Genomic DNA, 11,872 nt, shown 5'->3' with positions numbered 1-11,872 from the left:
TGCTGGGCGGATATTACGCCAATCGACAGTCTCGGACGAGTTGATATACGTCTTGCTCAACTGCAGCTCGGTGGCCGCCTGGCGATGGACTGGCTGGCACGGGCTCTCCGTTCAAGGTGGCTCTAGCTTATCTTGAAATCATCATTCTTCGCATCCCAGGCAGCGGCAAGCTGAAAAGGGGTGCGGTTAAAATATAGGGCTGTGTTCCCGTAGATAGCGGGTTTCCGTTCGCACTGAACAGGACGACAGTATTTGCTTGAGATTAGTTGAAGAGAGTGTGGTGTCGTCGCGATAATACGAGAGGGGACGAGAAAATAAGAGCCCGCGAAGGAGGCATTTTATCTGTTTTGGGTTAGCGTGGCGTGATCGAGGGCAAAGCTGACTAACCAGCGACTCGGACTGACGAGCTAAATCACGATTTTTAAATTTTATGCGGAGCGCGAAACTGCCCCAACTTGCGACAGGAACTCCTCCCTTGAGGAATTGATAGAATTGAACTGCTCTATGGGAAGCCTCCCTTTTCTATATCCAAGATGGATACCCACCAGCAGCCTCCAGGCCAAACTCCTTCAAGCAATCCTGCGCCGGACCAGCAGGCGGTTCCCAACCCAGACCATTCACAGCAACGGGAACTTCCACAATCACACCCCGAGGGCGGTACAAAGCGAAACATGGAATCAGATGTCACTGGAGGAAGCCGAGGAGGTCGCAAGAATAAGAGAAAAGATCTGGGAAGGAAAGCTTGGAGGTGCTTTTGCTAGTTTTTTGGTTTGAAATGATTCTATACTATGAAGTGTACCGCAACTAACTAATCACAAGCCGTCAAACCACAGATAAAAGAGCACGGACAGAAGCCTCCCAAGAATCGAAGCGCCGTAAATTAGAGCGCGGAGAGGGAGCGCTGCCTATCTATGCTACAGAGTTCTCCAAAGAAGATATTGAAGCAGACCAACGACGCCCAAAAAAGAAAGTCGCTGTAATGCTGGGATATTCGGGTAGTGGGTATAAAGGAATGCAATTGTCAGTTTGAACGTCGCGAATTTCATCTTCATATTTATTCTAACGTATAGTCTACAGGAGCCCGACTGAAAAGACAATTGAAGGCGATTTATTCACTGCTTTCGTCGCAGCCGGGGCAATCTCCAAAGCAAATGCTACAGACCCCAAGAAGTCGTCCCTTGTTCGATGTGCTCGGACAGATAAAGGCGTTCATGCCGCTGGCAATGTTGTCTCGCTAAAGCTCATTGTCGAGGATTCCGATATTGTGCAAAAAATAAACGAACAACTCAGTCCGCAAATTAGGGTATGGGGCATCGAGATAACAAATAAAAGTTTCAGCAGCTATCATTTATGCGATTCACGTATTTATGAATATTTAATACCAACGCACTGCTTCCTACCACCGCATCCTAGTACGTCCTTGGGTCAAAAACTAGTCGAAATCGCCGAACAAGAGAATGACCTAGAGGGTTATAAGCAAAGGCAAGCGGAGGTCGCTACCTATTGGAAAGAAGTTGACGAGAAATATATTCAACCTATCCTGGAACGACTGCCCGAAGTAACACGGAACCGTGTGAAACGGGCGCTAATTGTTAAATCTGATACTGGCCCTGTGGACAGCTCTGATTCCCAAGGTGAACAAAAACTAAATCCATCTAATGAAGGAGATGATGCGCCCACCAGTAACGAGACATCAATCCAAACGAATGAAAACAAGGACACTAGCGCTGAAGACGCCCAGACAGTGACAACCAACGACGCTATCCGCATGATTCGAGCGGCCTACCTAGATGCAAAGAGGGCATATCGCATACCAAAAGAGCGAATGGACCGCATCAACGATGCCCTTGGGATGTACGTCGGTACAAGGAATTTCCACAACTACACCATCCAAAAATCTTTCCGCGACGCGTCCGCTAAACGACTCATCAAATCCTTTAAGATCTCGCGAGATCCATTGATCATCAACGGCACGGAATGGCTTAGTCTTAAGGTCCACGGCCAGAGTTTCATGATGCATCAGATCCGGAAAATGGTCGCCATGGTTGCCTTGGTGGTGCGCTGTGGCTGTGACATTCAGCGGATCCCAGAGACGTACGAAGATCATAAAATTGCCATCCCCAAAGCGCCAGGGTTAGGCCTGCTGCTCGAACGTCCCATTTTTGATTCATATAATAAACGAACTGTGGTTGAGTATGGAAAGAACCCGATAGACTTCTCCAAGTATGAGAAGGAAATTGAAGAGTTCAAACAGCGGGAGATTTATGAACGGATCTTCCGCGAAGAGGAGGAGTCAAATTCGTAAGCTTCTCTCTCTTATTCTTTGCTCTGCCGTTTTGCAGCGGCAACTTCAAATTTGCTCTGTACGAAACGTAACCGCTGACAATATACAATACCCAGCTTCGGGAATTTCTTCAACCACATTGACACCTTTCAAGATAGCGCCTTCCACTACGTGACGTCGGGAGGAATACCCGCGTCCAAATCCCGCGGAGGTACTGGTAAAGCACCCATGAGCGGGAAGGCGGCGTTGAAAGAGGTTGAATCCGAATCCGAGGATGAAGTCGTCAACGGTGGAGAGGAGGGCGGATGATTGTAAACCCGCGCGCGCGCATGTGTGAAAACAGGCCCTATTCGGGACGATGGTGGAAGTCATATATAGTCCTCATATACTCTGTACTGTACTTGTATGCATAGTTATACCGTACAGTGAACAGCAGAAAAGCCTTACAATAACGGTTACCCTGAAAAAAATAATTAAAAAAGCATCTACTGTTTGTTCCCCCGTGCAGAATTGGCACTGCCAGATAGATCATTTCTGTGATCCACTGTTTGTCCGGCTTTAGGACACTACATCTACAACCGCCCTTCTCCAGCACATCAACGATAAAAAGCTCGATCCCATCGCAAAGGTATATAGAGAAAAAATATAAATAAGAAGCCAATAATTCTTGCATTAACTTAGCATATACAGTACATATAGAAACGCAAAATTTCAACACAAAATATGTTTCCATCGCAATTATAAAAGGTCAACCACAGCGGACACCACGCACATCCACAAAATCAGAGGACTTGTCGAATATGACGCAAAACAAAAAAGTCAAGAAAGGTACAATACACAAAGGAATAAGCAAAAGAAGGCAGTCAGTCAAAGGAAAACAATTAGCCTATAGGCTAATAAAATGTGGCATGGAAGGGGCCAAAAAGCCGTTCAGTTTCAAACAAAACAAGAAACGATATCGTAATACTCATTCACTCTCACTGACATTTCCCATTGTTAATTTCAATCTTTTCTTCATCGCTGGAACAAAACAGTGTGAACAAACAAAGGTGGGAAGGTCAAAAAAAGGAGGGAAGGAAAAACAAAAGGAAGCCGCAAAAGAAAGCTAAAAGGACAAATCTCAAAGAGAGAAAAGAAGGATCTGAAATATTTCACTTAATAAAAATCGGGGGAAAAAGGACGGTGCCCTAAGAAAATCCAGATATATCAAAAAGAAAAAGAGCCAACATATGAGAAGAAAACGAGCAGTCAGATACTGAGCAGGGACAGAAACACTAAAAATCACTAGAGACGGGGAAGATAAACTCAGGGCCAGCATGAGAAAACGAGAGAAGCGAAAATTGGAAAAAATCGAGCAAGGTATTGAAAAGGTTAGCCCATTAGTAGAAGAGCAAAGATTGTGTCTTCTGATGGCGAGAACCATGTTTTCCAGCTTCAGGTTGCGAAAGGTTATGCTGGTGTTTGGGTTTTGGCGCTGGCGCTGGCGCAGGCGCAGGTGCGGGAGGCTTGGCTAATGGAGGACCAAATTGATCCTTCGTTGGACTCGGCGGAGGATGTCCCGTACCACGGCCAGCCGCCTCAATCTTCGCAGCAATGCTACGTTCCCGCTTAAGAACAAGCTCCGTCCACGCCTTAGGCTGTCCGCTAGCACCGGCTGCCTGTCCCTTTCCAACAGTCTCGGCAAGGACTTTCATCCAGCCTTCCTTTGCCAGGGCACTATCGGCATAGAAATCAATTATTTCGCCGTTACCAAATCGGATGCGGAAACCTTCCTCCACAAACATGTAGCCCTCCTCTTCCTCCGCGAAGGCTGATTTACGTCGGCGACCGCCTTTCCCGGACGTTTCTTTCTGGGTTAATGTAGACTTATCATCGATCAGCTTGGATGCTTTGGCCAAATTGATGGTAGCCCGAGGTTGGCGAGTAGTTTCGTGGTACGCGGTAAGCTTTGACCCCTGAAGTTTAAAGTAACGTCGACGCCAGTACTAGGAACAATCAAATATTAGCCGAATCTCCCCGAAAGGGAAACAAAACGAGAGGAAATGATAAAACATACAGGGCAGTCTCCACCCTGTTGAGACAAAAATCCCTCCCATGATCTTGCAGCTGCATTATCGGCTTCTCTCATCTCCCTAATGCAGGCGTTCATACTCTTTGGCATATCATCATCCGTGGCCCCTTTGGGCTTAGGGACATAGAGAAGCTGAAGTTCCAGTTTGCCAATCTGGTAGGGGGGTCGCTGCTGCATCCCGGACCCTGCAGAGTAGGCCATGGATCTCTTGTTCTTTGAATTATTAACAGGGTCAGTTGCCCACTCGTTGAAACAAGTTACATCGACAGTCATTGGTCTCCCAAATGCCCCTTTCTCGTAATCACTCAGAGAAACGTAAGCACGAGCAAAGCTGCCATCGCTGGAAACTAAATTCCGAAGCGCGTCCCATGGGTTCTTTTTCTCAGCCAAAGCCTTTTCTTCAGCTTTCTGCTGTTTGAGCTGCTGTGCTTCCATCTGCTGCTTCAACCCCAACTCCTTTCTCTTCTTTGGGGATGCAAACACGCGGCTGAATGTCGAACTCTTGTGCGGTTTTGCCGCTTTACCAGGCGACGAGACGACAGATTGGCTGGGTTTAACTTTAGGCTCTTCCATTTTCATTTGAAGGGTCAATTGGAACTCAAGCTCGTTCAGAACAACCAATTCAAATTCTTGGCCGATAGGAGCGGATTTTCCAAGCTCTAGCCACGAAGTTGTTACACAGTGGAGGCCATTGTCAAGAGTTAGGGCAAAGTTGAACCGTTCACCTGCATCTAAAATTAGTCAATCATTTCAATACAGGACGATTACAATACGTACCTCGTGCCAGGGGCAAATCCAAATCCTTCACTCCAACTACCTTGACAAAGAGTCGTCCCCTTTCATCACCCTCCTCAGTCTCCTCTCCGGTAGTTTCCGATTCATCCACGCCACCAACTTCTTGCTTTGCATTGCTTTCCTGTCCTGGCAATGGAGGGACAGATCCGGGAACGGGCTTCTTCTTCGGCATGCCACCTGCTAACTTGATGCTTTGGCGCCTCGTTTTTCCATTCCACGGCTCAGTTGTCCACGTCTGTTGACTGGGTTTTCGTGGAGAGCTTCCTGCAGATTTGGTGCCTCTTGGGTCGCCATCCACAGGAGAGTTTGGCTCCGACGTCTCATCTTGGCAGCTGGTTGCGACGATAACTTTGGTATTGTGCCTCATGAGGTAACCTCTCTGTCGAGTAGTAACATTATTAGCAATCCTGTCACCAGCTAAGGGAATTTCCTTCCTTTCAGATGGCATCAAATTAGGCAAACGTGATTGTTGCATGTTGACATTGGTTGTGTCCATAAAGGGGGTGGTGTAACGAGTCTGCTTGGAAAGGAAATGGTCAAACGCAACCTTTTGGGCCTCAATAACGCGGTCAAATTCCAGGTCAAGTCCAAATCCTAAACCTTCGTCGTTTGCGCTCACGGGAATATCGAGTTTCACAAGAGAGCTTTGCCGCTTGTCATTATTGATTGGCACTGTCGCATTAAGCTGGGGAAGATCGGATAGGAACGAGGTGAATTGATCGCCATGCTCTCCATAACTGGGCCGGGATCCGGTTGACGATTCTTCTGATATTGACGGTACAGGCGGTTCCTGTCCACTTACCTTACGGCGAGTTGCCGCCATCTCATGGACGTCTGCAGGACTCAGGGACGGTTTCGTTTTTAAGCTTCCATTGGACGATTTTATGGTCGCAAGAGGATCTGGAATAGCGAGGAACTCGTCAGTGGGGGACATGTCGTCGTCAACGGAATGGCGAATGACCGATTCGGGTGTCGCAGGCCCGTCATGATCGCTACCATACACACTTTTTGACGCCTGGCTACCATGGCCATCTGGAGTTTCCTGGCGGTGGAGAGAATCCCGAATTGACTTCATATCTAAGGCGGGGGCAAGCTTAGAGGCTTCATCAAGCGTTGAAGAGCGGTCAACGTACGAACTCAAGTCGAGTTCGGAGTTATCTTCACCAGTAATACCGGAAAACTCAGAGCGGCCTGGGCTCAGATCAGGCAGGCGGTATTGTTGTGGCGCATTCTCCGGTACTGGCGTGCTCTGATCATCCGTCGAATCACTAGAGGTATTGAAAGTTTGCTGGTCGGGATCGTTGACCGAGTCTGTGTATCCATTTTCATTGTTACTTTGCGTTCCATTACTATCATCATCGTGTTGAACTTCATGGCCGTCGTGTGCAGTCTGAGAATAATACTCAGAGATATCATAAATATCGTCATCCTCAGCTGGCTCTTCCTTGATCATGACTTCTTCCTCGTCTGTCTCCAGAGAGGGGATGGGGATGTCGGGGTCTAGGGGAGTGTGAAATCGTGGACTGGAGCTCCGAAGTGGGGAGGAAAAGTCCTCATTTTCGTCGTCATTTTGCTTTCTGATGTTTCGTAGAATGGATTCTCTTGAAATATGAGGCGCAGAGACGTGCGGATTGAACGGTGAGCTGTCCTGCCTAGGACTTGAAGTGTCGCTGAACGATGGGGTACTTTCAGTCTCACGGTCAAAGTTCTTATCCTTTATCCCAGCACGTCTCATTCTACGCTCACGCTGCTTTTCGGCTTCCGGAGAGCGTTCCGGGTCCTGGACCATCATCAGACGAAGCCTGTCTTCCAGTGACATTGACCCATGGCCCATTCCATTTATTTCGGCCTTCGAGCAAGATGCCGGGCTCAATGGGGAGGGCAACTTGCGGGATCCACTACTGGCAAGTTCCATTGTCATAGAGAGCCTACTCGCCCGGTCGGGAGTTACTTGGGACTGAGAGCTAGAAGCGGGCAACGGTGGGAGAGGACGATGGTCACTGTTAGAGTCAAAAGACTCCACTTGGGATTCGAAGGGCTGCGATTCTTGCGCAGAAGATGGCCTCAGATCGGGGCCGGGGCTGCCGAAATCTTCACTGAAAGGGTCATCCTCCCCCTGGAACTCCTCGCTAGCTCTATCGGGGCTCATAAAACGCCAGTCCTCTGGTAGAACTACTGGAGTCTTATCTGTATCTTCCAAAGACGCGTCAAAGCTGTCTTCAGCCCCCATGTAAGAACCGCGATCAAAACTCTCCTCCTCGTCCATATCAGCGGAATCGTAGCTTCCTTCCCGTGAACTCGAGGCAATTGATGATGGAACGGGGGTGGTCATTTCATACTCGTTGATCTGAGGGGGTGCTGCATCAAATGTTACGCTTTTAGTCTGGCGATGCATATAGGGACGCCTTGGTGTTGTATCCGGACCCGCATCTTCGTTATCTGACCAGATCTCGCTCTCGGGATCAAAAGACGGACGACTATTCCCGAATCTACTTTCTTTCGTCAAAGATGACTTCGTGGGAGACGATTGAGGCCTGCTTGGAGAAGTATGAGAATACGTCGGGGAGAAAGAGCTTTCCGGCTTTGGGGTAACTGGGGTGTTATTTGTGGAGTCGATTTTCCCGGGATACAGATTTTGTTTAGTTGGAGAAACAGATTGGGATGGCAGCTGTCGTCGAGCATCCACACTGCCTGCTTCTTTGGTATTATTCTTAAATTGAGAGCTCAGTGGTCGACCGGTGGCAAGGGGCCGTTCCAAAACCTGGACGTGGGCAGGGTCATATTCCTGCTTCTTCTCTCGAGCAAAAATGCTGCTATTTTTCACACGGGATGCTCGTTTTAAGTTTTCAATGGAAGATCTTTTTGATGGGGTGGTCACAAGAGGGTCGTATGGGCTTCTGTTTTCAGAACCCGGCCTGGCTGGAGACCCGCTATCCCTGCCCTTCCAAAACAATCTTGGAGACTGGGGGGAATTGAAGGAATCGAATGGAGATGAATCGCCATTACCGACGGTGGTCTAATCATAACAGTCAGCCAGGAGCTATGTTAGACCAGGAATTATCTACACACCTTGGTGCGCTGGTTCCAGCTTGGGGAGTTTCTACGTTGAGCCACTGGACTCAACTCCGAAAGAGGCCGCTGTCCACTTGCCATCTTGGGAACGAAAGCGGACTGACACGCGTCTTCTCAACTACTTTCCGTATCTATCAATTGATTAACAGGCTGTCTTGAATCAATCCGCAGTAGAACTTCATCAAAACAAACAAAAAACTGCCTAGTTGAGGTAACAATTCTAGTAGAATCATACCTGCGACAAATGATATAGCCACACAACAAGGGTATTCTTTGCGGCGAGCTAAGGGTGTCGAAAGGGTATTGACGAACAAATAACTGTATTGTTTGCGAAAAGCAACAATGGCGCGCCAAAACGGCGGGGAGAAAGGGGGGGTTGGTTATAGTAGTATGGCTCCTTTGACTGGTTTCCCGAGAAATTTAACTGCAACAACAGCCAACAGGCGGGAAGAAGGGATGTATAAACAGCAGAAACAACAGGTAGAAACAAAGACAACAAAGAGCGACGTGAAGAGAAACGGAAGAGGGCAAGCATGCACGCAAGCACAGAGCCAGGACAGAGAGAGTACGGAGGATGATGGCCAGGAGCGGCGTCGATGTGGGTTATAACTTATAGGAGACAACGATGTTGTGTATGGTATGGTATGGGAGGGAGGGGAATGAGGGAGCCTCATGGGTTCGGGCCCGGTTTGCCTTGTTTGTTGCCGCCCCGATGTTGATGTTCCCGCTGCTGCGGTTTCCCCAGCAACCTGTCCCGATCTGGCCTAGTGTCAGTTCCAAGCTTCCAAGGGTTTGAATCTTGGAACCTTCAAATTTTCATCCACTTCCAAGCTTAGTTTGATGCGGCCCGACGACCAGCTCTGGGGCCATATATATATACACATATTATATATTCGCAACAGCTGCCACGGGTCGTTTACTTCATGTCATTCGTGTCATCCGTATGTCCGCGTTGTGATATGAGAGCTGTTCTTTGGGGCCGGCAGTCTGCTGTGTCTCCACCATGGCAGGCCATCCGCTTCGCTTCGTCCGCCAGGCAGGCCCGGCGCAAACCAGCTCGCATGGCTCTGTCACCAAATGTTGCAAGACCCTCTGATCGATCCCCCGATTCCAAGAGGAACGTTCCTCCGACATTCAAGAATAACCCCTTTGGAGGCATGAACCAAACCCGAGCCCGCTTACCCGATCGCCCACTGGCCAGGTCTGAAGCGCAGCTGAAAAGATCTTCGTCAGATAGGAATAGTATGGAAAAGGATGATGTAGACAAGAAAAAGGAGGGTTCGCTATTTAGAGCTCTGAAAATGCAGATCGCCCTAACACCAATACCCTACTCGCGTCGGAATAGAATTAAGGAGAAAATCGCCTCGATTACCAAATTTGATCAGTTCGCTCTTCTCCCTGAAGTACGAGATGCAGTGTACGCAAATGCATTCCCCACACTTACTGAAATATCCCCAACTCCTATCCAACGTGTAGCTATTCCAGCACTGCTTAAACCACCCGCCTACAAGTCAGAGAAGAACAGGCTGCGGAAAAAGTCTAAGGCCGAGGCAGAAGAAGAAGAGCTGTTCGATTTCGACCAATTTCTGCTGGCAGCTGAAACTGGGACTGGCAAAACGCTAGCATATCTCCTACCAGTTGTAAACTGGATCAAACGGGCTGAGGTGGCGGAAAAAGAAACGGAAATGATGGAGAAGGAGCAAAAGCAACAGGAAGAAAAGGAAAAGGAAAAAGAAAATCTATTTGAACTTGAGGCTCCCAAGGTGGTCATGCCGGAACATTCGAACGTCGCACGGCCCCGAGCTATCATTTTGGTGCCAACAGCGGAACTGGTAGAACAAGTAGGGAAACTCGCAAAACAGCTTTCACATACTGTCAAGTATCGCTCCGCGATGATTTCGGCTGCCTACACTCCACGCAGAATTACAAACAACCTTTTCAATCCCGCTGGAATCGATATCCTTGTTTCCACCCCTCATCTCCTCACCTCTATCGCCAAAACCAACCCATACATCCTCAGCCGCGTCACCCACCTCGTCATTGATGAAGCAGATTCACTCTTGGACAAATCCTTTTCACCTCTCACATACTCCATTCTCGAAAAAACTGCTCCCTCCCTGAAACAACTGATCCTTGCCTCCGCCACCATCCCTCGAAGCCTCGATTACCTCATGGAAAAAAAATTCCCGGAAATGAAACGCCTTGTGACTCCAAACCTCCACGCCATCCCGCGCAGAGTCCAATTAGGCGTCGTAGACGTGGACAAGGACCCATATCGCGGCAACAAAAAGCTCGCCTGTGCCGACATAATATGGTCCTTAGGCAAAGCAGGAGTAACCCAGGATGACGTCCCCAGCGACGGCTACCCAACCTCCCTCTTCCCCGAGCCAAAACATATCATCGTCTTCGTCAACGAGCGCGAAACGACAGAGGAGGTAACCGCCTTCCTTAACCAAAAGGGTATCCACGCCGTCGCGCTTTCGCGAGATACCTCGGATCAGCGCAAGGATGAGATCCTCGCGGAATTCACGACGGTCAAACCACCACCCACTCCCCGGGAAGTCAAAGATGCGCAGCGGAACAAGAAGAATTGGTTCTCAGACTCTGTCCCATTCGTTAGGGACGAGAACGCACACCTGGGCCCCCAGAGGAGTCTCCGCGATACCAAGGTGCTTGTCACGACTGACCTTGGCTCACGCGGTATTGACACGGTCGCGGTACGCAATGTTGTTTTGTACGATGTTCCGCATACGACTATTGATTTCATCCACCGGCTGGGTCGTACGGGCCGCATGGGGAGGAGAGGGCGTGGGATTGTTTTGGTTGGCAAGAAGGATCGGAAGGATGTTGTGAGAGAGGTGAGAGAGGCGATGTTTAGGGGCCAGGCTTTGATCTAGGGAACTGTTCATGTATAACCAAACAGTTTGTTTATTTCTCTCTTTTTCTCCCTATATTTGTGGGGTTTGGGTCTATAGAACAGTTTAATCGCCCTTTTTTTTTTTGCTTCTTATGTACTGTATGATAGATAACGTCGGATACTAGGGGGGTTTTCCTTTGGAGTTTACGGAGGAATCAAGCTTGAAAAAGTTGAAAAATTACATATATCACTATGCACAATAGATCTGATTGATCCAAAATCATCTTGTCACTAAGTTTACCTAAGCATCAATCTTTCCTTTTCTCTTTGAATAAATTGCAAATCTCTCTCCTCACTTTTCCCCTGCTTCGTTTATAATATATGATCTGCCAATAGAAATCCACCCCCGATCAAACAAATAATTGTTAATGTATATTTGCAATTCCCAAAAAGGTCACTGTAGCTATGTGAGCCTCACCTGGCATGGTGATCTGTATGGATGGACACTCTGAGGGTGCACAGATTAAGGGGCAATCAAACCACAGTCAAAGAGCAACAATTAGTTGATCTCTCTAAATATTTAAACAAGATTAATAGACCTGGACATATATTTCCTTCCACAGTTTTATTATTATTTTATTGTTCAGGTTATTCAGAATCAAACAAATATTAACTATAAAACCACAGAATAAAATATGATATATGTACATTTATACATCTATTGAATTCAAAAAACTTTAAACAATCAATCTAATAAATCAAAATTAAAAAAAATAGCAGTGAACTAGAATGA

At 47.8% G+C, this 11,872-nt stretch overlaps 3 protein-coding genes across 4 annotated transcripts; 2 read left to right on the top strand and 1 right to left on the bottom strand.

Annotated features, from left to right (window-relative positions):
- The first annotated feature begins 438 nt into the window (after positions 1–438).
- Positions 439–3,419, top strand: BDCG_00159. Of its 2 annotated transcripts, none has more exons than XM_045415680.1 (4): positions 439–748; positions 820–1,020; positions 1,078–2,301; positions 2,401–3,419. In XM_045415680.1, exons 1-4 carry the CDS (start codon positions 534–536, stop codon positions 2,591–2,593), a joined length of 1,833 nt encoding a protein of 610 aa, XP_045279045.1. In that variant the 5' UTR covers positions 439–533; the 3' UTR covers positions 2,594–3,419. The 2 variants fall into 2 exon arrangements, with proteins under 2 accessions (XP_045279045.1, XP_045279046.1); XM_045415681.1 differs by having other exon boundaries at positions 441–768; positions 2,401–3,005.
- BDCG_00158 (GTP binding protein Bud4) lies at positions 2,896–8,903 on the bottom strand. The gene is made up of 6 exons (XM_045415679.1): positions 8,458–8,903; positions 8,220–8,353; positions 5,698–8,166; positions 5,133–5,529; positions 4,341–5,080; positions 2,896–4,269 (listed from the first exon to the last, which is right to left on the bottom strand). The coding sequence occupies exons 2-6, from the start codon at positions 8,301–8,303 to the stop codon at positions 3,664–3,666; spliced, it is 4,296 nt and encodes a 1,431-aa protein (XP_045271572.1). The 5' UTR covers positions 8,304–8,353; positions 8,458–8,903; the 3' UTR covers positions 2,896–3,663.
- On the top strand, positions 3,857–11,761 carry BDCG_00157 (ATP-dependent RNA helicase MRH4, mitochondrial). The gene has a single exon (XM_045415678.1). The coding sequence runs from the start codon at positions 9,146–9,148 to the stop codon at positions 11,117–11,119; it is 1,974 nt and encodes a 657-aa protein (XP_045271571.1). The 5' UTR covers positions 3,857–9,145; the 3' UTR covers positions 11,120–11,761.
- Positions 11,762–11,872: the final 111 nt, after the last annotated feature.

Source organism: Blastomyces dermatitidis (genome assembly GCF_000003525.1).
Source record: "Blastomyces dermatitidis ER-3 genomic scaffold supercont1.1, whole genome shotgun sequence".
NCBI classification, from domain to species: domain Eukaryota; kingdom Fungi; phylum Ascomycota; class Eurotiomycetes; order Onygenales; family Ajellomycetaceae; genus Blastomyces; species Blastomyces dermatitidis.
Note: the sequence above shows the minus strand (reverse complement) of the source record. Positions and strands in the feature narration are given on the sequence as shown.